This window comes from Euphorbia lathyris, chromosome 10, assembly GCF_963576675.1.
Source record: "Euphorbia lathyris chromosome 10, ddEupLath1.1, whole genome shotgun sequence".
Taxonomy (NCBI): Eukaryota; Viridiplantae; Streptophyta; class Magnoliopsida; order Malpighiales; family Euphorbiaceae; genus Euphorbia; species Euphorbia lathyris.
Window position 1 is genome coordinate 38253426 of NC_088919.1, and position 26939 is coordinate 38280364.

At 38.7% G+C, this 26939-nt stretch overlaps 2 protein-coding genes across 2 annotated transcripts; one reads left to right on the forward strand and one right to left on the reverse strand.

Moving 5' to 3' along the window:
- Positions 1-1744: 1744 nt before the first annotated feature.
- LOC136209654 (uncharacterized) lies at positions 1745-5040 on the forward strand. The gene is made up of 7 exons (XM_066001207.1): positions 1745-1966; positions 2399-2669; positions 2941-3002; positions 3578-3776; positions 3878-3974; positions 4510-4592; positions 4795-5040. Exons 1-7 carry the CDS (start codon positions 1919-1921, stop codon positions 4800-4802), a joined length of 768 nt encoding a protein of 255 aa, XP_065857279.1. The 5' UTR covers positions 1745-1918; the 3' UTR covers positions 4803-5040.
- An 836-nt stretch (positions 5041-5876) lies between these two features.
- Positions 5877-13744, reverse strand: LOC136209591 (ATP-dependent Clp protease proteolytic subunit 6, chloroplastic). The gene is made up of 9 exons (XM_066001110.1): positions 13556-13744; positions 13414-13475; positions 12922-12991; positions 10642-10843; positions 10454-10519; positions 9912-10052; positions 7533-7586; positions 6926-7018; positions 5877-6135 (listed from the first exon to the last, which is right to left on the reverse strand). The coding sequence occupies exons 1-9, from the start codon at positions 13630-13632 to the stop codon at positions 6088-6090; spliced, it is 813 nt and encodes a 270-aa protein (XP_065857182.1). The 5' UTR covers positions 13633-13744; the 3' UTR covers positions 5877-6087.
- Between the last annotated feature and the right edge of the window lie 13195 nt (positions 13745-26939).

Consider the following 26939-nt stretch of genomic DNA (forward strand, 5'->3'; position numbering starts at 1 on the left):
AGATCAAACATAGTAAAAATGTTAACTTGTATGATCTCACATTTTTCTATGAGATAATGGTAAGGTTTCCTAAAATTATTATTTTCCAATCCCAACTAAGAGCATCTCCAACAGCCTCTTAAATTGGCTCTTAAGTTAAAATTTAAGGAGGGAGAATAAAAAATCAGCTCCAACAGCCTCTTAGTGGCTCCTCAAATCACTAAGAGCCTCATTATTCTCTCTATTAATAGAGAGCATCTCTCCACCTCTTAGTGCCTCCTAACTTCATTTTTTATTAATAATTTATTATTGATGAGTCGCTCTCCTCACACTATTGGTAATATAACAATAAATAATAATCTTAATAATAAAATAATAGATAAGGAGTGAATATAAGGAGCATTGTTGGAGATGATATATCTTAGTCACACTTAAATCACTAAGAGTCAATTATTTATATTATTTTTAGAGAGTGCACTAAGAGTCTCTTGGAGATGCTCTAAGGCCTTGTTTGATAATACAATTTATCACTTAAATTAAAATATTAAGCACTTATTTAATTTAAGTATGTTTGATGATGGTTATTTCTCCACCACTTAAATTAGTCAATTAAGTTAAAAATCACTTATTTTGATAAGTCAAAATATTTAACTTAACATTTTAAGTTAAACATTATAACTAATATTTTTATATTCAACACTTATTTTTAGTATCAAACAGTTACATCATTAATATTTTCAGCACTTATAATATTCATCACTTAAAATTCAGTACTTATTTTTTCAGCACTTAATTTTCAGTTTTATCAAACAATACTTAAGTTTGAAGAGAAGAAAATTTATCTTATTTATTACTTCTCATTAAATTTATGAGGTATGGTATATCTACCTTAATTTAACTTTATTAACTTTGATTTATTCCAATTCTTAACTATATTAATTTGGATTAAATCTCTCATAAGTTTGAATAAGAGACAAATAATAAAATAAAGTTGAGGACATCATATTTTCTTCAATTTGAAATGTTCAAAATTTTCAGAATAAAGAAAAATAGAAGCTACCTCCTCTTCTTCCTCACAATTAGCGACGACGATGGATATTGTATCTACGGATATCCGATACTATCTGATTCTGGGACTATATATATTCTATATAAAAGGGTATGGGTTCAAAACCATTATATGTGACAGGTATGAAACCATCCCCTAAGGTATTCGGTATCTGTCATAAATCTTTTATATATTTAAAAATATCATTGTTTTTAGATGTAAGATATGAGATTAAAACTTCAACCTTTTTTTCTTCAACCATTAAGCTAATTTATTCTTATTGGTTAAAATTCAATTTGTTCAATTTTAGATGAATGATTTATTGAATTTATATGTCGTTAAACTTGTAATTTTTTTTTGTTTTATATCTTGATTCTTAATAGGTAAGAGCACATGATAGATACCCACCCGTAATAAATGAGATGAATACAAAATACAAAACATATTTTCATTAAGGTAATGGAATGGATACGAATAATTGATAAATAAACGGATAAGGGTTTGAAATTGAAACTACTCAAATTTATCCTAACGGTTGTCATCCCCTGCTCACTGTATAAACCCCATTCCCATACACAACAAGCAAAATTAAACACGAAAATAATAAAATAAGATTAAAAAAAGGAACTTTTGTTTTTTTTTTTTTTTACTTTCCTTCATTTATTTCTTTTTGCTTGCTTTTTTTGATAATCATTTCAAAAATTTCCTTTTTAATAACTGATTTTTTCTGTGTTTTAAGGGCTTTCTAAATCCTCATCGCTGAAACTCCTAAGAGTTCTACAAATTTCATTGTTTTTTTCATAATTAATTTTTACTTAAATTGAGGGGTTCCCCTCTTCTTTATTTTGATTTGTTACAGCATTCTTTATTTCCTTTTGCACCGGTAGAATAATGGATGAGACGTGTGTAGTTCAGAGAGCTCCCTGTTGGATTAATCAGGTGACTTCTTCAGCTATTTTTGGGCATATTCCGTTGTTAATTTCAGGAATTCGAGAAATATGTTTCAATTTTGTATTCCTCATGTACTGGGAGGGAATATTGGGGTTATTCTTTGAGGTTCATGATTAAAGCAATAAGGTAGTTCCAGTTCCTCCATTTTCAATTGTGCTTTTCTAAATTGATCAACTTTATTTCTTCCTCTTCTTTTCTTTCAATTCGTTGGAGTTGTTCAACTCTTTCAGGAGGCTATAGTTTGTGAAATTAAGAGATAATTTGCAGATTAAGTTTGTTAATTGTGAATTATTTGTTGTATGCCTAACTTAATTGAGAATGGAGAATATGCTTGCTGTTGAGAAAATTCATTTGCTACTGCTTCTGCCATATCCTTTTGTTCTACTAAGTTAAGTATTAAGTTTTTAAGGGTGTATGCAGATTTGTGATCACGGCCTTCGATTTCTGTGGCTTTTTGTTCATGTCCTCATCAGCATATGGAATCATGTAGTTGGGTTAGTTAAAGTGGTTGAAAGCTATCTAATCTCTAGTGGAATATTGAGACGCTACAAAACATTTGATGTTACAAAGCTTAAGTACCTTGCCATTGTGGTAGAAAGCAAGGATGCTCATCAACTTTCTGAAGTTCTGCAGCTTTTGAAGTGGCTGGAAGCTATTGGTGTCAAACATCTATGCCTCTATGATTCAGAAGGTAAGGATACTCAACACCTATTAAGTCTGCTCAGAATTAGGGCTGTCAATTTCTAACACCACAATATGATTTACAGAGACAACCCGCTTAACACTATTACCATTTCTATCATATATAATCATGTAGAATGTTAGATGACATAAGACATGATAACTCATTTTGACACCTCTACTGGGAATGTTCTTTTTTTTTTTTCCATTACTGATCGGGACTGATGTTTTTAACTCTTAACAATTTTGGATGTTTTTCTTTTCTTCTTTTTCTCCTCTAGGAGTTCTGAAGAAATCCAAGAAATTTATTGTACAGAACTTGAAAAATGCCATATTGTTTGAGGTAGCATCTTCTATCCGTGTGATATTGCTATTTTTCTTTCACTTTACTGGTCATGGACAGATTTACTCTTGTAGGACGATGCCTGATTGGTAATTTATTGTGTCATCGGCAGATTGACTTCAATAAATGCTTTTTTTGAGGTGTGATAAAAAAATGTTAACCAACAAGTTTTGATTCGTAAAGAAACCATTTACTTGATTAGGAATGACAGAAAGTTTATGCAGTGAATTCTATTTCATTCTGATCTTCAATATATGTATAGCTTTCTTTCATATTCCTTATCTGATAGAGAATAGTCTAGTCCGTAGTAGGAATAGACTGGAAGGGGTGAGGTGTATGGGATAAGGGCATTTCGGGTATAAGATGTTAGTACGGACTAGACTATTCTCTATCATTATCATTGACATGAGTTTACCTATTAAAACGCCTAGGAATCCTGTTAATCTGATGCTTCAGACTCGATGCTCATATGAAACAATGTGACAGAAGCATCATTTTAAGTATTTGAGTTCAATTATTTCAGTGGATAGCAGCAATACCTGACTTCTTGCTGAACTTACTGTTTGGTACCGCAGGAAGCAGTTGATAACAAATTGCCTCCAAACAAGAAATGTATGGTTCTGGAATTTGCTTCTATTTCTGATGGCAAGGAAGCAATAACCAAGGCAGCTAACCTACTCTTTATGAAATATTTGAAGTTGCATAACAATGGCGTACAGCCGGAAGAGCAATTCTTCACAGAAGCTCAGTTGGATGAGGCTGTCAAAGATTTAGGTTTGTTTAATTTCTCAGTTCATTTCAATGATTGAAGAACATGATGTGTTTTCAGATACTGATTTTATACATAAATGGAATTGACATTCTTGTACTATTAGGTCACAAAGGGCCAGAACCTGATCTGTTATTAGTTTATGGTCCTGTAAGATGCCATCTAGGTTTTCCGGCATGGAGACTTCGATATACTGAGATAGTGTAAGTGTTCTAACTCAATAGGTGATAAAGTTAACTACATTTTTAACTGCATATTTCGTCTGATTCTTTTATTTATCTTCCCTAAATTGCTATGCGAATTCATCAAACTGTAATGTGATCTTTCTGCTTGTGGTGCTTATAAGTTGAACTCAAGGGGTTCGATGGACTACTGAAATATGAAACTGTATCAGCAGAAAAACGTGTCATTACGGTGTCACTGCTAGGTGATTAGTCGACGGAGTTTCAGATGATAATTAGTTTGTTATTGTTATTTAGGCAAGTGACTGCTAAAGAGCAAGACTTAGCTCATTTTTATTTAGCAGATTATGTTGAAACTCAGAACAGTCTGCCCCTTAATGTTGCATCTGCTCCTTGATCAATAATCAAACTGTTTCCTAGAATTTCTCCATTGAGAATGCAATATTTGAGGAGCTATCTTTTACAGCCTTGCATATCTGTCTGCAACTTCACTCTTATTGACATATTCGCTTTCCACGGCCTAAAATACTGTCTGTTTTGTCGTTGGCGTTGGCAGACACATGGGCCCCTTGAAGTCAAGGACATACGGCGCGCTAATTAAGGCCATTTACAAGTTCACAACGGTGCGCCAAAACTATGGTAATCTTTTATCATTATTATTACTGTAATAATTGTTGTTCTTTTTAATCATTGAGCTAACTATCCAGAAAGTATAGCTTTCGGAAGTTCAGTAAGCATTTAAATCAGACATGTTTTAATTTCTGATAATCTTTTCATACTACAGTTGATGATAATGTGTTTAGAACATTCAATGATAGAATGTAAATTTGTGCTTTTACAGGTCAATAATTGGCCACTCTCAAAATGGAAAAGTGCAAAATTGGTGCAGAGTGTGAGTTAGATCTGTAATTTTCATATTATAAGCATATTCTTGTCAAAATCAATTCAGTTAGATTCCTTTGTTTTGGCTGAATTGGTTATAATAAGATTTTCTGTTTTCATCTTTCTCCTTTTAAATGTATCTGGTGACAACTTATGATGTATTGCAAAATATAATTTAATGTAATTCTTATGTTTGGTTTGCTAAGAGGTGTACATGGACATTTAACTAGTCTATTAGTTAAAAAAATTCTAATCAGTTAGTTAGATTAGAATTAGGTAACTGTAAACCGGTTACCCTATTAGTTAGTCGGTGAACCTATATTTTGGTCGGATAATTATTAATAACTTTTCATAGAACAAATAATTTATGTTCCTCAATTATTCACTTTAATTTTTTTTAAATAAAGCATATATATAAATTATATGTATGAATCAGTTTAATTGAAAAGAGCATTTAAATATTTGTAACTAAAAAAGCTATATATAATTGATTAAAATTTTTAATTGTGATGAATTATCAGTTTTTAAAATGAAAAACTATTCCGCATTTGGAATTCCTAATTCGGTAAACTAAAAATGCAAATAATGTAACATGATAGAATTTACAAATATAATTACAATATATGATTTGTCCTTGTTGATAGTGGTTGAATTGAATGACTAAAAGTTACAAAATGAATATGTATATATACATCTTGTTGAAATTTTCAGACAATTGACAGATTCTGCATGATAAAAGAAGTGGATTGCTAAATACCGTTTCTTTTTGCTAGTTACCGTCCCCATTTGAACTTTTTTGCCCTTTTTCATAATTATGATTCAAAACTGAAAATTCTCTCTCCAAAATCACAAATCCAAACAACAATAATTGAAAAATTATGAAAATAATTGATGTGTGACAATATGAGAACCCCAGAAATGGCTGATTACGAATCGGAAACATTAATCATAGACGAAAAAGGTGGTTAATGTTCATACTTTATACAAGTGCCTCCAATCATTTAATCATAATACTTTTTTCTTCTCTCCAAAAATGTGATGTGATGCTCCAAATCATTTTTTTTTTAAAAAGGAAGAGATAATAAGTGCCTCTAAACAATTATAACTGTAATTTGTTTAGAAAAAAAGAATTGTGGGTGAAAATGTAATTACAATTGGCATCAACATGAAGGACATCTAATTTCACAACAAAATACTCTGTATCCCCAACACTCCAACACTACTCAACCATCTAATCTGAGAAATTGCTTGTTCAATATTCAGTTTCCAGTATTCCATCAATCAGCCCGAACTCCATAGCCTGCACGGAAACCACATTCTCATGATTAATAATTGCATACAATTAGTTGAATGGAAACCTGAAACTCAAGATAATTAAAGCATCTCATGGACATATAATACTGCAATGAACTTATCATGTTTTACCAAGTCATTTTATTCAAACCTATAAACTTGAATGGCTGAAGATGGATATTTCTCATGGCTGGCCAAACTACAGCAGCTCAATGACTGATTACGATTCTCGATAATTAGGTTCTAAGTTCAAATCAGTAGGTTCTAACCTCGGGGTACTACGGAAGTACATCGAGAGCTTGCTTGGATTTAAGCAGTTTATAATTGATTTAAACACAAATGGTTCCCATTGAAGAAGAAAAAAATCACTTGTAAATGAACTATCACAATAGGAACAAAAAAGAACTGAGTAAAAATTCACTAGTTTTAGACTTTTAGTCAAGTCAAAATGGTTTTGCTGGTTTAGTATTCACATGCAAATTCTATTAATTTTATTAGAATTTTAATCCATGTATGACCAAATCAACAAAATAAAATATGCAGAATTCCCAACAAATTTTTAGGCAAACCAGATGTGAAGTGTTGATATACAAATGAAGTCCACGAAATATTATGGATTCATTTCTACCCAACAACTCTTTTTGAATTATTGCTAAGTTTGTGTTTCAGATGATTTCTTAATTTCATTTTTCTATTCTTTAAAACCCATGATATTCGAAAATGTATTTCCCCCAAGGAAATTGATGCTAGAGATCCATGGCTTCAATAATAGAGAGAGACAAGTCAAGCTCACATACCTCTGAGGTAGATAAGAAACGATCCCTCTCGGTATATACTTGCACTTTCTCAAGAGGCTGGCCAGTAAATACAGAGTACATTTTATCAATTTTCTGCAAGAGAGCAAGTGTATATTAAATATTTGATGTCAAAACAGCACCAGAATATGTATTCTGCACTGAGCAAAGTGCTCATCAGTTGATATCATGAGAGCTGTAAGTTGTTAGCATACAGGTTATGGGGAGTCACGTATAATGTGTCAACAGTTACCACAGAAAAAGAAAAAAGGAACGAGGTATTAGTTCTTTGAATCTGCAACGCTTTATCTGGACATAGACTTAATGTTGCTAGTCTACCTACTCTATAAAGAAGCTGATACAAATCATTTCCATGAAGATAAATCACTTATTACCAAAGGCCTTTAGCCTGGCAGAGTAGACAATATAAGAGCCTTGTCTACTAACAATTTCCAAGCCCTAACTTAAATTTCATAAGCAGACCAAAATCAATATAAAAAAAAATAAAAAACTCTATATCTTTAACTGTTTCAACCAGATTATCAAGTGAACAGAACCAGTTCATTGATACGGAGATTGCAATTAGACTAAATGAGAAAAAGAGACTGACATGGCGAGATTGAACTGCTTCATTTACTTGGCGTCTCACATCCTCAACATGGCCCTACAAGCAAAAATGGATAAACATTATTATTCATTCATAAATAAGTAGACCAACTCATGTGGGAAATGATGGCAATAATTCCTAAACTAGTAAAACATCAATTTATATCCTGGCCAGTAGACATCCAAAGTGTTGCATTGAAACAAATGGAATGGCAAATTGTAGTACAAACCATATGCAAAGCATACTAATTAAGAAAGGCATACTAGCCAGATCAGACTATTGAACATTCACCATTATGGGGTAATTTAGAATTCAACTAACCAGAACAAGGGAACATCCTTTAATAGGCTATGGCAGAAAGCAAGCTCATATGTGTAAAAGAAAACTAGCCATGAATGTGTCAGGAGTAGTACTCTGACCGATAGATTTAGGAAGAGAATGTAGGAATTAAGGCTTTGATTGGATGGAGGGTTGGGAGGGTTAATAAAGGAAGGTTTGGGAAGGGAAATGAATGGTTTGAGTAGGAAAGGGATTGACCTTACCCTTGTTTGGGAGGAAGGTATGGTTTATCAGGGTTAATAACTTAATACCCTTACCTTGTTTGGTTTGAACAATCCATAATGGGATGATAAATAATAAAATTACCTAAATGTCCATCTTATGAAAGAGAGAATAAGATTTTGGAGGGTTTATGAGGGGCATACCTTTACCCATCTAATTACCCTCCTTCGGAAGGCGGGTATTAAAGGCGCAAGGGGGGTCCTGGAGACTTGGCGCAAGGCGCAACTTAAGGGGCGCGCCCGAGCGACTCGAGGCGCACAATTTTTTTTATCATAAATTCATAATACTAGTCACAAATAATTACAAATAGTCAAATAACAACAATAAAACCATAAAATGCATGAGTTAAGTTCTAGTTAACTACTAAGGCATGACTAAAAACGGTCAATCTTTGTCTGTCCCTGCTTTTCTTTTATTTTCTGAACTTAAAAAACCCTAAAATACCCTAAATACCCTCAACCCTAAAACACCCTAAATAAACCTAAGGTAGCCGAGGCGCGCGCCCGCCTTTGGGCTCCAGAGGCGCTAAGGCTGGAGCCTTAGCCGAGGCGCGCCTTTAATAACAAGGAGTCCTTCCAAACAACGGTTATCATTAACACTTACTAACCCTTTATGAATCCCTCCCAACCCTCCATCCAATCACACCCTAAGAAGGAAAGAATAAAAGTACTGCTAACGTGGCAGCAGTTACACAACTAACAGCGGTAAATAGCTACAGTTGTATAACAACCTGCTAACAAACTTCTAAAGCAAATAACAACTTAGGCTTTGATTGGATGAAGGTTTGGAGGGGTTAGAAAGGGTTTAACAAAGGTTTTGACAATTTGCTCTTGACCCTTCCTAACATCTCCAAGCACTACATCCAATTAAGAGCATCTCCAAGAGACTCTTAGTTCACTCTCTAAATATAATATAAACAATTGACTCTTAGTACATATCATCTCCAAGAACACTACTTATTTATTATTTTATCATTAAAATTATTAAGTATTGTTATATTTAAAGTGACTCTTCAATAATAAATTATTAATAAAAAATGAAATAAGGAGGGAACTAGGAGTGGAGAGAGGCTCCTCAATAATAGAGAGGATGATGAGGCTCTTAGTGATTTGAGAAGTCACTAAGAGGCTGTTGGAGTTGGTTTTTAATTTTCTCTCCTCAAATTTTAACTTAAGAGCCCACCTAAAAGCATGTTGGAGATGCTCTAAAGCCTTGAAGAAATGACAAAATAACAACTTAACACATATCAACCTATGAATCCCTTTGTTATTATTCTGACGCTGATATGTGACAGAATGACTAGTCATTCGTGTTTGTTTCAGCCCAACATCCAATAATGAACAAGGGAGAAATTACTTTTAAATGATAAAATAATCCTAAATTTTAATGTTAAGTCAAGCATACAAAATTATTGATCAACATTTCAATGTAAACAAATTGCCTTCTCTTTAAATAATTTACCGAAGACAACAAAGTTCAGAGGTACAGCATCGGGTAGTGTTTCTGCATTTACCCCTTTATTTATGCCTCATACCGTTACATTTTACTAAAGCAAACTACACAAGAAGCATTTAACTACTAACATTTCCAGCAGAATTTTGTTTAATTATTACTTTAGGAGGACAAGGAAGAGAGAGAATAGTTCAATGCTTTGATGGAGTTCCACTCATACCACTTTAAAATTCTTCAAATTGTATCACATTAATTATTGCATTTCTACAATAGTGCAGCAAGAGGCTTATTGGATTCCCAAATTGGCTCATATTCACACCCAGCAGTTATTTTTTCAAAAAAGTAAATTAATTTGGAAGTAGATATTACCCCACAACCACCCTGCGGCTGATGAATCATAATGCGCGCATTAGGCATTGCATATCGCATTCCCTTCTCTCCAGCAGAAAGAAGAAGTGCTCCTTGGCTTGCAGCTACTCCAAAACATACAGTGCCAACTTTTGGCTTTATCTGAGAATGTTATGAGCTGTTAATTCTTGCAGCACAAGAATAAATAAGAGCAATGTAAATTATAAAGATTGAAAATGCAATGTTCAAACATGCATATCAACATTCTAGAGAAAGTGATGGTTAATTGACTGACTGTGACACCACATACTTCCAACGTTCATATACGAATTCACTGACATGAACTTCTCAGATGAAACTGCTTATCTTCAATTAATTATAGAGCGCAATTATGTGATTTCTAAAAGGGAAGATAAATCACAGATAGAGTTTTCACCACCTCTTGTAGGTTCATCATCTATTAAAGAGTACTACCATAATAATTTTATATATGCCAAGCATATCCAATACTAAGAAATCATAGGAGAAAGAAAGATGGAGTAACAAGTCAAATACAAAATTACCCAGGACATGCAATCATAAATTGCCAACACGGAGTATGTGCTTCCACCAGGGCAGTTCAGATACATCTGAAAAGATTCAGAGCACATTCGTAAAAAGGAAAAAATGCAATATTTAGTTCCAGGAGCTCCTCCTAAGCTGATTGCATAAGTGGAAAACAAAGCTGTGAGCAAAAGAACATAAAGCACACCAGAATATCTGCTTTCTCATCAATAGTTGCTAGGGTTACGAGCTGGGATATAACTCGCTGAGCCACCTGTGAATTGATTGCCTGCCCAATGAAGATTATGCGATTCCTAAATAACACAGATGAAAGATCCAAAGGTCCTCCTGGAGTCATCACTGCAGGCATAATGGGTGGATTTCCTTTTTTGGCTTCTATTGTAACATACCTGTATAAAAGAAAAGAAGTTCTCATGAACTCAACGCATCTCATATTAATGAAAACAAAAATCAAGGAATGCGTGAAACACAAACTAATCAATGATGCATCATCAGAAAACAACAATTACATTGTTGCACTGTGCGAACTTAGCATCACTGAAATTCTGTTTTTTTGTTCCATGTCCTCCCCATTATTTCCTATTTATGATAACACCCACTCTACATACAAGTCAAGTTTTGCTGTCTGTTTAGAATTTATTTCATTGAATAATTAACCAAAACATATAAACCTTTTAAAATCACTACATGGCAGCATATTGCAACAAGCATATTCCTATAAAAATGTGTTATATGGATCCTCCATGCTGATAAAGGATGGCTCTTTTCAATTTCATCATCGGAGTTGCTTTTGTACTCTAATATTGATTGTGAATTTCAATCAATCTAGTTGATCTTGTACAAGGAGCAAAAAAACTACCTATTAGCACTCAGTGAGAGCTAACCCCCTTCCCTAGCTCTTGAGCCAAAAAAAGTTCTTATGTATCTTTATATACATATATAATATATTTATCCATTCATTGAAAAAACAAAACTATGTAATGTGGCCTTGGCCTCCGGAGAAAGATTTTCTCTGGCACTGCAATAATAGAAGTGCATTTGACCAGTGCATAGTTATTAAAGGCATGCGGTGCACTAAGGTGAAAGGGGCTCCTGGAGCCATGGCGCATGGCGATGGAGCATGCCAATGCGACACAAGGCGCATGGCGATGGAGCATGCCAATGCGACACAAGGCGCATTAACAAAAATAAAATTTATAAAAACTATAAATGATAGTATTTAAATTATAAGAAATTCTAAATTCTAAATCAAAATGTTACAAATACTAAACCATGACAATTACACATGCATAACAAGTTGTTGAAGTTTGTTAAAGTGTTGTTACTGTATACACGTGCATTAGCATAATAATTGTATACTAGGCGAATATAATTCTGTTTGTATAAACACTGTACAAACATAGTAGTAATTACAGACATAGTGGAATCAATCAAATATCAATTCTCAATTCTGTTTGTAAACGTGCATAATGATTGAATGCAAACACAATTCTATTTGTACAAAACATAGTACAAAGTACAAACATAGTGGAATAAATCAAATATCAATTTAGGATCAGAGCACAGAGCAGTTGAAAGTTCAGCAATTCTCCCCTGGCTGCTTATTTACATATGCTTTGTTTCTTTTTCTCTCGTTACATCATTAGTGTTGTCAGTTGTGCGACTGTCTCTTGCTCTTCCAATTCAAACGTGTATCTTTTGTTTTCTTTCTTTGCTTTTTGTTTATTTTGGACCCTTAAATGTGTCTAATCCAAGGGTGAACATTAAACCTACATTAAAACACTTTCAAAAACCCTAAATACATACATATGCCACAGAGGCGCGCCATGATCTCAAAGAAAGAAATCCTGGAACTACAGATGATGTTATCCTCTCAAAGTTGGTCAATAAAATACAATTTACGCTGACTTCCAAACTGAAGTTTGAGCACCTTTCAAAAGTATTAGTGTGCACAATTTCTTTTCAGTTTCTCTGTTTGTAGATATTAAACAGATAGAATTTCATAGAGACATACCATGGACTTTCAAGTTTGGACATGGGTTAACTCTGTCCAACTTAAACCAGTGAACATTTTAAGTAGTAATCTCTTTGCTAAAAGAATAAAAAATCCATATGAGAAGGGAACATAATGATTCAATTTGTTAGCTGAACAATGCAAATATTTTGGTGTGAATTTGAATGCATTTTTTACACAATAGCCATGAATTAATAAGCAAATTTGCCATAGCCGTTTAAAAGAGCAAGTACAAATCATATGATAGAGAATGCTTGTGAGTGTTGATACTTAATTGATGGAAACAATGGCCACCTTGTTTTCATATTGCCAATTTCACAGGAAAACCTTTCTCCAGAAAAACCATATATTCACAGAATGAGCATCTACAACATACAAATCTAGGAAATCTTGGAAAAACAAACTAAAAGAGGAACTGAAACATATTAGAGCAAAAAGGTGAAAGCAGTAAACCTTTGATTAGCATTATGGGAATCCTTCTCATTGATTCTTAGAGGTAATCCAGCAGTTTTACTTGATAGTCCTGAAATTCAAAAGCAACTGTTCACAGTAATTCAGCTATACACACAAGTATATGTGCCTGGAATGCATCTAGCTGGAAGAACATAACAAGCTATAGAAAAAAGCACACATTCACACAATTCAATGAACTGAGAATTTTGGACTACATGTGAACTGTCGATTGCCAGAGAAAATCAATAGTCAGCGAATAGATGATGTTAAGACATGAAAAACTGATTAATCATCATGCCCATAATCAATCAATAAAAGGTTCAACGATTTAATTCAACTAAAAATGAAAGTATCACCCAATTAGGAACACGATGCCCAATTTAGCATGCTCTTGACACTAATTGTCTTGGAACAAACTGGGTCAATTCGTAATTACATATAGAATCAAAATTAACTAGTGCAAATTCATAAATTCTTAATTGAAAACATTACCATTATCTGAGAAGTCGCTGTAAGGACTGCGCAACGAGGAGACAACTAAACTCGCCGAATTTCTGCAATTATTACAGAGAATGGATAAAGTGAGTAGAAATGAAGAATAGCAACTAAATATTGATGGTAGTACGTGTAATACCTGAAAGATAAGGAAGGGTTTTGGGGGCGACAAGAGATAGAAAAACTAAGAGGCGTTGAAATAGCTGATGCTGCCATTTTTTTTGAATAAGAGAGGAGGGTTGTGAAGGAAGGAGGGCTTTTGGTTCCTTTGAAGCTCTAACTGTAATGCTAGAGCAACTGCTTGACGACTGCTAGAATTATTGTTTTTTTTTTCTTCTGGGTTGCAAAGGTGCATAATATAATTACTGTTTTTTATATTTAATTCAAATTTTTTTTTTTTACTAATTAATTACAACCATATCTTAATTTCTGCAATTAAATTAGACCCCTTACCGAACTCGATTTTTTTGGTTTAAAAAAAAAAAGGAGTTCGGTGGCGGGTCCAGACCATCTAACTTCGTCTTTTATGAGTTGAGTCTAGACATGTATATTTAGTATTTAGTCAAGTCTCGGGAAAACCGAGCATAAGATGGCTTACAGTGCATATGTAAACTATTTTTTTATGCACATGTAAGCTATTAGGTGGATGACCAGAGAGAGCTGGATTTAGAAATTGGTATTTTTAATCTAGTTCAGCCCAGCTTAACCCTGATGTAAATATAGTACGAGTTGGGATGGGTTAGAGTTCGATAAAGTAATTAGATGTCTTATTAGGCTCGGTTCAATTGTACGAACAGATCTAAACTAAAGTAATAACAAGAAGAGGAAATTACATGAAAAACATATTTCATGAACACTTTATAGTTATGACAAATCTTATTTTGAATTTTGTCGATTAGGAAATTATCAATAATTAGTTAATTTGAAGAAGGTTAAAACCCTTATTAAAATTTTAAAAAACGTGTTTTGCTCTGATATTTTCAAAATAAAAATGACAAATATGATCTAATGCATATAAAAGTTAACAATTTGACTAAAAATATAATATTATTTTCAATTTGAATATTGTGTAATTTACCTTTTTATTTTGGGCTTCCTATATGAATATCATGATTAATTACAAAATTACAACTAAATCAGATTATCAAACTTAATTTTGAATATATCATTATTTTCCATATATAACAAATAAAGTATACTTTTACACTCTAATTTAGAAATTCTAAATTCCAATTCATAAATCTTGAACTTTAGATAATATATGTTAGACCCTTAATTTATAAACTTCAAATCTTAAAAGCGCATTGGGGGAGTTAGTCCGGACTAACAAACCTGTTTTGGTTTTCCTTATGGAGACACTATCAAATGAGAATAGAGTTCGTGGGTTAGGGAGGAAGTTGAATTACAAAGGGGTTTTGAGTGTGAATGCAAGAGGAAGAAGTGGGGGTCTTGCTGCGATCTGGAAGGAGGGGGTGGATGTGGAAGTAAAGGGGTATTCTGAGCACCATATTGATCTGGTCATAAAAGACCTGGTAAAGGGAGTCTGGAGATTTGTAGGGTTCTATGGGTATGCGGATAGGAGTAGGCAACGAGAATCGTGGGACCTATTGCGGAGTTTGGCAGGATTGACAACACTCCCGTGGTTAATATTGGGGGATTTTAATTGTATCCTGGGTCCAGAGGAGAAAAGGGGAGGCACGAGCTACCCGGTGGCGCTAAGTAGGGAGTTTGCAAGGGTGGTGGAAGAAAGCGGGCTTATAGAACTTGTGGATGGGGGGAGCCGTTTCACTTGGGAACGAGGTAGAGGTACAGTGGGGTGGGTGAGGGAGAAACTGGATAGGGGGTTTGCAAATGAGGAATGGTTCCTGCAATTCCCAAACTACAAATTGAGGAATGTGGAGTCACCTTATTCGGACCACCTTCCACTTGTGTTGAGGCTTGAGGGGGGTGAGGAGGGGAAGAGGGTAGGGAGCTTTCGATTTGAATACGCTTGGGTCAAGGAACCGGGGTTTAGGGAGGTGGTTGAAGGAAGTTGGGGGGAACAGAGACAAGTAGATATCATGAAAAAATTGGAGGGATGCGTGGATCAATGAAAAAATGGGGTATTGAATATAGGAGGAGGTTCGCGGAAAAGAAATTGGGATTGATGAGGAGGCTGCAGTTTTTAAGGGACAAAGTAGGTCAGCAGTTTGAGGCTCAATACCTGCAAGTAAGAAGGCAATTGAATGTGGTTTTAGAGCAGGAGGAACAATACTGGAAGCAGAGAGCTAAGGTATTTTGGCTGAAGAATGGGGACCAAAACACCAGGTTCTTCCATTCGTGTGTCAAAGCTCGAAGAAAGCAGAATGTGATTTCGGGTATTCTGGATGATAATGGAGTGCAGATTGATGACCCGGGTATGCTGGGTCAACACATTTGTGAGTACTTCAAACACCTTTTCTCTCCATCTATTTTTTAGCAGAATGAAACAGTAAATGTCCTGGATGAAGTGGTAACTGAAGGTATGAACCAAAACCTAATTGCACCATTTAGAATTGAGGAATTCAAAGCAGCAGTTTTTGCCATGCATATTGATAAATCGCCTGGACCAGATGGGCTTAGTCCAGGGTTTTACCAACATTTTTGGGATCTTATTGGGGCAGAAATCTTTAGGTCGTGTGTGGATTGGTTGGAGAAGGCACATTTTCCTGCACACCTAAATGATACGACAATTGTGCTTATTCCAAAAATTGAGGTTCCTGTGACAATCAAGGACCTTAGGCCTATATCCCTGTGTAATGTTTTGTATAAGATAATTGCAAAGGTCTTAGCTAACAGGCTCAAAGCCTATTTACCTGACCTTGTGCATGAGAGCCAATCGGCTTTTGTGCCTGGAAGGTCAATAATTGATAATGTGCAGATTGCTTTTGAAACTATACATCATATGACACGAAGAATAGAGGTAAAGAAGGGGAGATTGCCCTAAAGATTGATATTAGTAAGGCCTATGACAGGGTGGATTGGGGCTTTTTAAAGGCAGTGCTGGAGCGAATGGGGTTTCATGAGAAATGGGTAGGATGGATTATGCTCTGCATCACATCAGTTAATTATAAGGTACTGGTAAACCAGAAGCTGGAGGGACCAATATCACCTGGTAGAGGTCTCAGACAGGGTGATCCCTTGTCACCTTATTTATTTATACTCTGCGCTGAAGTCTTGTCAAAGTTAATTGTCAAAGCTGAGTTGGAAAATAAGATTCAGGGGTGCAGGATCTGCAGAGAGGCGCCATCAATCAGCCACCTCTTCTTTGCAGATGACAGTTTCTTGTTCTTTGGAGCAAGTACTTTACAGGCACAGAACATTGTGGACATTCTTCATGAGTATGAAATGGCTTCGGGCCAGGCAATAAATCTAAGCAAATCAGGAATATTTTTTAGTAGAAACGTCCAGGGAAACCTGCGTGAGGAGATTGGTGCAGTGCTTAATGTCACCCAGCCGCTCGATACGGGCCGATATCTAGGGCTGCTGTCTTTGATTGGCAGATCAAAACGGAATATTTTTTGCATTCCTTATTGACAGGCTCAGAAAAAGATTTGGAAGCTGGGGGTTCAGGTTTCTTTCAAGTGTGGGCAAGGAGGTTTTGTTAAAATCGGTAGCACAGGCTTTACCAACTTTCTGTATGAGTACGTTTTTTATCCCAAAATCCATCTGCGTAGAACTGCAACGTATGATGAATTCGTTCTGGTGGGGAACGAAAGAGGGGGGTAGGAAGAATATGCATTGGTTTGATTGGGCTACTTTGTGTCGTAGGAAAGACCAAGGAGGGTTGGGGTTCAGGGATCTTCACCTATTCAATTTGTCGCTTTTGGGCAAGCAGGGGTGGAAGTTGATCAATAGTCCAAATACTCTGGTTAGTCGATTGTTCAAAGCTAAATATTTTGCTACTGACTGTTTTTTATCCTCCAAATTAGGCAATAATCCTAGTTTTGTTTGGAGAATTATTTGGGGGTCTATTGATTTGTTAAAACAAGGAATAAGATGGAGGGTGGGAGATGGAAAATCAATACATGTTTGGGGGGATCCTTGGGTCCCTTCGTTGCAAAATTATAATATACATTCGTATTATATTGAGGGCATGGAGGGGGTGAAAGTGGCAAAGTTAATGAAGGAAGGGGTAAAGGAATGGGACGTTGAAAAGGTGTATGGCTGTCTAAACGAGGAAGAAGCTAGAGAGGTCTGTGCTATAACGTTGTCAGTAAGGGATACAGAGGATGTTATGATGTGGAATTACACGAAGGATGGGCGTTATTCCTCTAAGTCCGGGTATAGAGCTTTTGAGCAAGTAATCTATGACAGAACACCGATAGAAGGGTGGGGAGGGTTTGGGAATTGTCAATTCCACCTAAATGGAAGGCGTTTGTATAGAAGCTGTGTTCAGGATGCTTACCTACAAGAGCAAATCTGATCAGAAGACATGTTCCGGTGCCTCCTGAATGCACAATTTGCGGAAGGGAGGAGGAAACGTGTCAACATTTATTCTCACTTTGTTCTTTTGCAGTTAATTGTTGGAGAGAAGCGGGCCTTCCTCAACCGGAGGGAGACTATACTACAGCACTACAATGGCTATTAACCGACAATGAAGCTGTTATGGAGAAGCGAGTGATGGTGATATGTTTGATATGGAGGCAAAGGAACAACTACCTATGGAACGAAGAGGAAGTGCCGGCTGCTGAATGTGTGCGAAGAGGGACCCTATATTTGCAAGAGTGGCGGATAGCTGCTCAATCAAACCAGCGGGTTCATAGAGATACAACAGCAGGTAACCACCGTGTTTCTGCAATGGAGAGATCAGATGCGCAAAGGGAGGCTGGGACGCGGTCAGGGGCAAGGTGTGGCGGGCGACAGCTGGTCCAACAGCGCAGCGGCTACGCTTAGGAGGAGGAGGCTGCAAATGAGGCAGAATCTTCAACGAGTGTAGCAGTGGCACTGCAGACCGAGAACGGTAGCAACAGCGTTTCGAGGAGGGAGGGGCCGATCCGTCACAGACCCGTGGCATCTTCAGAAACAAGAAAAAGAGCAGCAAATTTGCGGAAACCGCAACAGGGCTTCATCAAATGTAATATGGACGGGGCACTGTTCAGAAGTCCGAACGAGGGAGGAACGGGGGCTGTGGTTCGTGATGATTCAGGCAACTTCCGTTGTTGTCTGAGCCGTGTGCGGATAGGTACGTTCACCCCTATGTTGATTGAAGCTCTAGCTGTTAGAGATTGTTTAATTTGGCTTGTTGGAACCCCGTGGAAGAAGATTGAGATAGAAACAGATGCAAAAGTAGTAGTTAGTGCAATCCTGAACTGCTCAAACGATCTAACCGAATTCGGATTAGTTGTTCAGGATTGTATAGAGTTGTTAGCAAACAACCGAGAATACTCGGTTTCATATGTTCCTAGATTAGCGAATGGGGCTGCTCATGTAATAGCAAGGTGATAACATCGAGATATTATCCATGGGATCAAAGTGGATATTTACCGAAACGGCAATGTATTGGAAATGTCAGGCAAGCAGTGGCGTATCAAGCAAGTCATCTATGTGGCAGATCTCCTAGATTCCGCCACACGCTATCCGTAGTCAAACCTACACGAGATCCGCCTACGCGTCTCGATCCGCCCGCCCGAGCCGGTTCCCAATAAAGGTAATTAATGAACCGTTAATGAGCTAACAGCCACAGTTAAGAGAGATCTGTAACCGTCATTAATAAGGCATTAATGGAGACTTTCTGGTTACTAGGAGTTACGATCACATGACTATAAATAGCTTGCACCCCAAGCTATTGAGGTACACATTCACTCTCTTCCTTAAACCCTACCTTTGTCAATATAGTTTATTCTCCTTATACCATACTAACCTTGCCATCGGAGCTTCCCCCCGTCGAACCCAACGACGCCCCCACAGGGAAGAGAGTTGATCGGAAATCCATCCCTAGTTATCAATTGGTGCGATGAACGTGGATTCCTAACCTAATAGGGATTTCGTTCACGTTTTAACCATGACAAGCGGAGGATCCAATCCCTCCACAGAAACAGAAACACCATCCATAACACCATCAACTAGTCTCACTATGAACGCTGGTCGCGTTGACCCTGATGCACCCACCGTACATGGAGAGGGGAGCATGTCACCTGACTCTTTTATTGAAGTTTGCGCGGGATCCATCGGAAGAGAGTATGGACCCGCCATGGAAAGTCGGCTAAGGTCTTACATGACAATTCCTCCATTCACCCTCCGTCGTCCTCATCCGGCTCCTACGCCATCACAATGGCAGAATACTCTCATAGGACCCAATGCTCGTGACTCGTCGTTTTTTCTTTCTCACCCTACGGACTCCACAGTTGTTAATCCAGTGCCCGCCAGTAGCCAATCGCCGGTGAATCGAAGGCTGTTTTGGAGATACCGGAAGGGAGTCAAAGGAATGATTCGACTCTTCCTAGGGGCACTGCAAATCCCGGGATCACCATTGGAAGCCAGGAGGGTCGGAGGCACAAGAAGCGTAAAAAGACACATGGAAAGGAGCGCTCTCAATCCCCTTCTCGCCCTAGGCGTAGATCACCATGGCGAGGTAGATGAACCCCTTCGGGAGTATGTGGATAACTTCAACAAATTGTGTATTCGCATCGTTGATGTTGATGTCTCCATGGCAGTAGAAGCGCTGGTGAAAAACACAACATGTAAAAGCTTACAAGAGGATCTAATCAAAAACAAACCGAGGAATATGGCCGAACTGATAGAAAGGTGCAAGGACTTTATGGAGGTTGATGACATCCGCAGAGAATCTATATCTCCACCCAAGAGAGACAAAGGCTAATCTCATCGACGGGACAAGGAAAAACTCCCGAATTCGTCATCCCGGGATAGGCAAAGAGGATCTAGAAACAAATCTGCATACATACCGTCGTTTACACCGTTAAATGCCTCTAAGAGTGAAGTGCTAATGTGGATCGAGAACAGCCAGCACAAACAGAGCATTTCATACCCCAAACCAAAGGGAGGGGAGTACACCAACACGGGGAAAAATCCCAAAAATTATTGCAAGTACCACAAGAGGAATGGTCATGAGACGGATGCATGATGAGAGTTGGCCAGGGAGATAGAAAGGCTTATCGAAAGAGGTAAGTTGGACAGGTTCGTCCAAAATGATAACAGGAAAGGTGACGGTGATAAGCCGAGAGATGATCGGAGAAAGAAGGCGAAGGGAGTCATCAATGTCATAGCGGGCGGACCAGGATATCAACCCGCACTAAAGAAGGCGAAAACCGTTGCTCTCGACAGGATGTCACTCAATCGCCCTTTCGCAGATGTAGGTCCGGAGGTTTCTCCACATGCAGATGCTCTGGTCATCACCATGATGATAGAAGGATGGGAAATGAAAAGAGTAATGATCGACACTGGCAGTTCATGCAACGTCATTACAAGAGGGGCATTCGCCAAACTCAAGATCGATCCTATCTAGGTGGAGACCACCATTGTAGACATCCTGGGAGTAACAGGACACACAATCTAGACGAAAGGGCAGGTAATGCTGGAATGCGAGCTGGCAGATGAAGATCAAGTCTGGAAGGGAGATCTAGAGTTCTCCATTATGGATGGTCAGTTGGCTTATAATGTCATTTTGGGACGGCCTTTCATCTCAGAAGCGGCTGCTCTCATATCCATTCGCCATTTAACCATGTACATCCCTACTGCCAAGGGAGGAGTAATGGTCAAATAGAATCAAAGAGTGGCTCAAGAGACATATTCAGCATCCTTGGCGATTCGCCCGCAATCTAAGGATGGTGAGGAGGAAGAACTTGTCACAATGGCCCTGGGAGATACAGAGATGTTTCTTATGGCAAATGGAAAATAGGTACGAATCGCCCGAGGGCTAAAAGATGAAGTTAAGGCAGATATTACGAAGGTTCTCCTCGAGTCGGAAGATGTCTTCGCATGGAAAGATGAGATCCTCCCTGGCATTAGCCCAGATGTGATCACTCATAAACTCAATATCGCCGAGGACGCGGTCCCGTTAGCACAAAAACGGAGAAATCATGGTCCTGAGAGACAGAAGGTGATTGAGGAAGAGATTTCTAAACTCAAGAAGGCGGACGCCATTGAGGAGGTAATTTATACACAATGGTTAGCAAATGTGGTACTAGTAAAAAAGGCAAGTGGATCATATCGCATGTGTATTGATTTTACAGATCTTAATAAAGCTTGTCCCAAAGACAACTACCCTTTGCCATGTATTGATATTCTAGTAGATGGAACCGCGGGACACGCCATGTATTCCTTTACTGATGTGAAGTCGAGCTATCACCAGATCCCGATGGAGCCATCGGACAGGATCAAAACTTCGTTCGTAACACACCAACCGACCTATTGCTTTAAGGTCATGCCCTTTGGACTAAAAAATGCAGGGGAAACTTACCAACGGATGATGAATAAAATATTTGAAGGGAGAAAAGGCGACAACTTTTCTGTCTATGTAGATGATATGATCATCAAGAGTACCGCCGTGGAGAAGCATGCGGATGACATAAGGGAAGTCCTGGGGGTCCTACGACAGCACAATATCAAAATGAATCCAGAAAAATGCACCTTTGGGGTGACCTATGGAAAATTCCTGGGATTCATGATCAGCCAGAAAGGGGTTAGTCCAAATCCAGACAAGATTCAAACCGTTCTGGATATGAAGACGCCACAAAATGTTAGAGAGGTGCATCGTCTTAACGGGCGTATCATAGCCTTGGGCAGGTTCATTTCATGCTCAGCTCATAGATGCCTACCCTTCTATCAAATGATCAAAAAACAGAAAGCATTCAAGTGGAATGAAGATTGTAAGCAAGCTTTCGAAGGAATCAAACGCTTCCTCACGGAACCTCCCCTGATGAGCAGACCAGTAAAAGGTGAGAATCTTTACATGTATATCTCTATCACAGATAAAGTAGTTAGTACTGTCATGATAAGGGAAGAAGACGGCCAGCAGTATCCGATCTATTATGTGAGCAAAGTTCTAAAAGACGCCGAAACACGATATTCGAAATTGGATAAGATGGCACTGGCCGTTGTCACCACTTCGATTCGCCTTAGAACTTATTTCCAGGCTCATATAGTCATTGTCCACACTAGTATACCCATGAGGAAGGTGCTGCAAAAGCCAGAGACTTCGGGGAGATTGATGGAATGGGCATTTCGCCTAGGTGAGTTTGATGTCCGTTATGAAGGTAGATCTGCTCTGAAAAGCCAAGTCTTGGCAGACTTTGTGAATGAATTCACTGAAGAAGGCGTGAATCTCCCCAAATCTAAAGTTGAAGAATGGACGATGTACACTGATGGGGCTTCTTCTGTTTAGGGTGCAGGGATAGGCATCGTGATCAAAGGGCCGCGTTACATAAAAGTACATTATGCAGCGAAGTTAGACTTTCCCGCAACGAATAATGCAGCAGAGTATGAGGCCTTAATATTGGGGCTACGTCTGTTGAAGGAGATTACACCCGAACGGATCGTGATCTATAGTGATTCCAAGCTCATGGTCAATCAGGTAATCAAAAACTTTGAAGTAAAAGATGACATCTGGGCCAAATATGTAGAAGAGGTCAAAACGCTACTGAGCTACCTTGAGAACAAGGAAACTAAGTGGGAGCTAGTCCATGTGCCTCGGGGATCAAATGTAGAAGCTGACCATCTCGCTAAACTGGCTTCTAGCAAAGAACAATGGGCGGACCTGCAATGCTCGTTCGAAGTCAAAACGGCGCCAGCATTTGTCTCTGAAACTGTATCTCTTTTAACATCAGTTGAAGACGATTGGAGATCACCTATCCGCCAGTATCTTGCAGATGGAACTTTGCCTCAAGACAAAGAAGAAGCTCGGCGGACGGTAAGAAAAGCCGCTTATTTCTCCTTAATAAATGATTGCCTATACGGTAAGACATCCCCGATTGAAGTGTGTCACGACAGAAGAGGGACAACATATCCTCAAAGAGCTACACGAGGGTGCCTGCGGAGCTCATGAAGCGTCCGCCTCCATTCTAAAAAGGTCTAGACTGGCAGGGTTTTATTGGCCCACGGCGGAACTTGAGGCTCAGAGGTTGGTAGAAACCTGTCACAATTGCCAGGTTCATGCAAATGACTCTCACACAGCTAAGAATCTTCAACGGCCCATCATCGAAGGACGACCCTTTGCAGTTTGGGGAATTGACATTGTTGGACCCTTTCCTCCTACCAAAAGACAGAGGAAATATGCTATAGTAGTTGTAGACCACTTTACGAAGTGGGTTGAGGCCGAAGCAGTCTCTTCCATAAGTGCAGAGCGAATGGTCGAGTTTGTTAGAGACAACATAATTGGAAGATTTGGACTTCCCCACACGATTATTACCGACAATGGGATGCAGTTCAATTGCGGCGAGTTCAGAACATTCTGCGAAAGCCAAGGCATTCAAAACAGGTTCGCCTCTGTTTACTACCCCCAATCTAATGGGATGACTGAGGTAACAAATCGAACAATTGTCAAAGGCATAAAAAAAAGACTGGGATAGCATAATAAAAAGTGGGCGTATCACCTCATGAATGTCCTATGGGCATACAGAACCACACCTCAAACTGCGACAGGTGAATCACCGTTCGCCCTCACCTACGGAGTAGAAGCAGTAATTCCCGTTGAGATTCAGGTCCCTAGTGACAGAGTTTTATTCTACTGTGAGGACAGGAACGACCAGAGATTAAGGGAGAGTCTTGACCAATTAGAAACCAGAAGGGAGAAGGCTTATATACGGATGGCCGCCTACAAACAAAGGGTCGCAGCCTATCACAACAAACACGCCAAACTCGTGGACTTAAACCCGGGAGATCTCGTGCTTCGTAAGGCGAACAAGATTCAATCTTTGGAAGGCAAGGGAAAGTTGGGGATCACCTGGACAGGGCCGTATAAAATTATCACCAAAATTGGACCTGCCACTTTCAAGATACAAGATGCGGAGGGAAATACATTGCCACGGACGTGGAACATCCAGAACCTCCGCAAATATTTCGCCAGAAAGTAAAATGTAATCAAGGTCTTGAGTACTCTTTTTCCTTTAGTAAAGTTTTTATCCCATGTGGTTTTTCTTATTAAAGGTTTTAACGAGGCTCACTCATAAGACCAATCCGTTGTAATAAGGCGCATCGCCATTTAATAAAAAGCAATTTTCATCTTGCAAATTATTTCTTTGAGTACTTTTCCTGCAATAATATGAATTTTCCAGAAAAAAAGGAGGGAGGCAACAAACGCATTCCCACAAGTAGGATAATGCTATCATGGCATAACTACTTTCTCCTCAAAGATAGGAGAACAATCTCAGCGGCGGATCAATCTACCTCAAAGATAGGGAGCAAATTGATCCCCGTCAGAGATAGAGTTAAAACATTTCTCAGACGTGAGATCTTTACACCCTCACACACTATTTCCAAAGAAGAGTCCGAAGTCCTAGTGGCGGATCGATTCACCTCAAAGATAGGAAGCCAATCGATCGCCTAAGGCAGCTTAACTTCCTCTAAAGGAATAAAAGCTCCAAGCCTTCACAAAGGCTCACATCCCGGGGTATGGCTGGCCACCTACCTCGAACCAACAAAACCAATCCTAAAACCTATAGACTTACTTGCTGAAAGATATAAAGCGTAAAGTAAAGATAAATGGTTATAACAAGGATTAAAATAAAAATTGTACTTAGTTTACAAACACTAAACATCTACAGGAGCATCCTCCTTAGCATCTTTCTCACCAGATGCGCCCTCCAGAGGGACCTCCTTCTCTACAGAAATGGTTCCTTCCTGAGGAACAGTACAATCAATTATCGGCTCATTCTTCTTATCACCCGCCTCCTGGGATACTTCATCGAGGTCCTCTGGTTCGAGATCAACAAGGGGTTTGCTCTCTTCGGCAGATCCATTCATCACTTTGCAAATATGATCGCGGATGAAGTCCTTGATGTTTGGGATTTTGCGATACTTAAGACAATCCTCCACCTCAGGGACCACATACTCAGGATCCACAAAATCGATCTCAGGATAAGCAAGCTTGACATACGCCATGATCCACTCGCCATAATAGTAAGCTCGTTCCCCTGCCAGGATCTCCGCATTCGATAAGGCAGCCTTGTGATCTTCAGCATCCGCATCTATCTTCTCCTTCAATCTGAGAATCTCAGCATCCTTACTCTCATTAAGAGCAACGACAGAAGCAGCGTTCGTGTTGGCAACGACGACCTCTTTCTCTAGCCTTTTTATGGTCGCCTTGTCTGCCACCCCTTGGAGTAGATCCGCCTCCATACCGCGTACATGCGTGTAGGCCTATCAAAACAAAGGAGGAAGTAAAAACCAAAATCTCCTCAAGAGAGATCACTCTTTCATCCAAAAATGTGAAAAACAAAAGAAAAATTTACCAGAAGGAGATCCCTTTTACTCATCTTGGCATGGGTTGTCCCGGAGAACTTATCCTGGTTCACCTGTACTTCTCCAAGTTGACCAAGGGCCTCATCGAGATCGTTGATAACGGACTCGTTCCTTACGGACCCTTTATCGCCATACTTGGCAAGCCAGTATCCACCTAAGTCAGGCTTCACCACTTGTACAAGAATTAAAAGGTCAAAACTAAGATTCATGGCAGGGAAAGGAGAGATGTTAAGGCAAGCATACCTGTTCCTTCTCCATTATAGGCTTTTCAGCTCTCATGGCATCCGCCATTAACTTTCCTCCACCAGAAGCTGTGGATTTCTTCTTCTTCTACAGGGGAAGATCCGCGACTTCCTCAGCAGGACGCTTTCCAGCACTCTTCTGGGGATCCTCCACCTGCGTATCCTTCTGGGCCTCCAGCTCTTTTTTCTTCTTATACATCTCTACAAGGGTGCGACTGGCCTCAGACAAACCCCTGACAAGGGAACAATAAAATAATCAAAGTTCAAGGAAAAAACAAGGTTACCTCCATCTAGTTGTGTAAACTTCACGTAAGTAATCTTGTCCCCTTCCCGGCGGATCAGGGGGATGTCATTCATCATAAATTCCAAGACGTCAGCGTATGTCCAAGCATCCGCCTTGATGCTTTTCATAAGATCCGCCACTCTCTCCAGCCATGTGCAAAGGTTTGGCATTCCAAACCGACGGAAATCCCAGAGGTTCGCCCTCTTTTATCTTTATAAAGAAAAATCTTTCATCCCAGAGATGGACATTTGACATCTTACCGCAGAAGGGCGAATAAGTCTTGAATTTAGCAAAACTGTAAAAAGACTCGGCCTTTTGTTTCGTTGGTTTGTGAAGAGACCGGAAGATTCGAGGGTTACAGACTACCCCTAGGTTCGAAGCCAAATAACAATCCAGGGCCAAATCTAACCAGCCATTTGGATGCAGCTGGCAGACAGTGATCCCAAAGTATTCCAGGATATCCGCCATCATTTTAGGAAGAGGAAGACGGAATCCCCTCTCCACATGACAACTATAAACGGACAAGTACCCAACGGGCGGACAGGCGGGTCGCTGATGAGCAG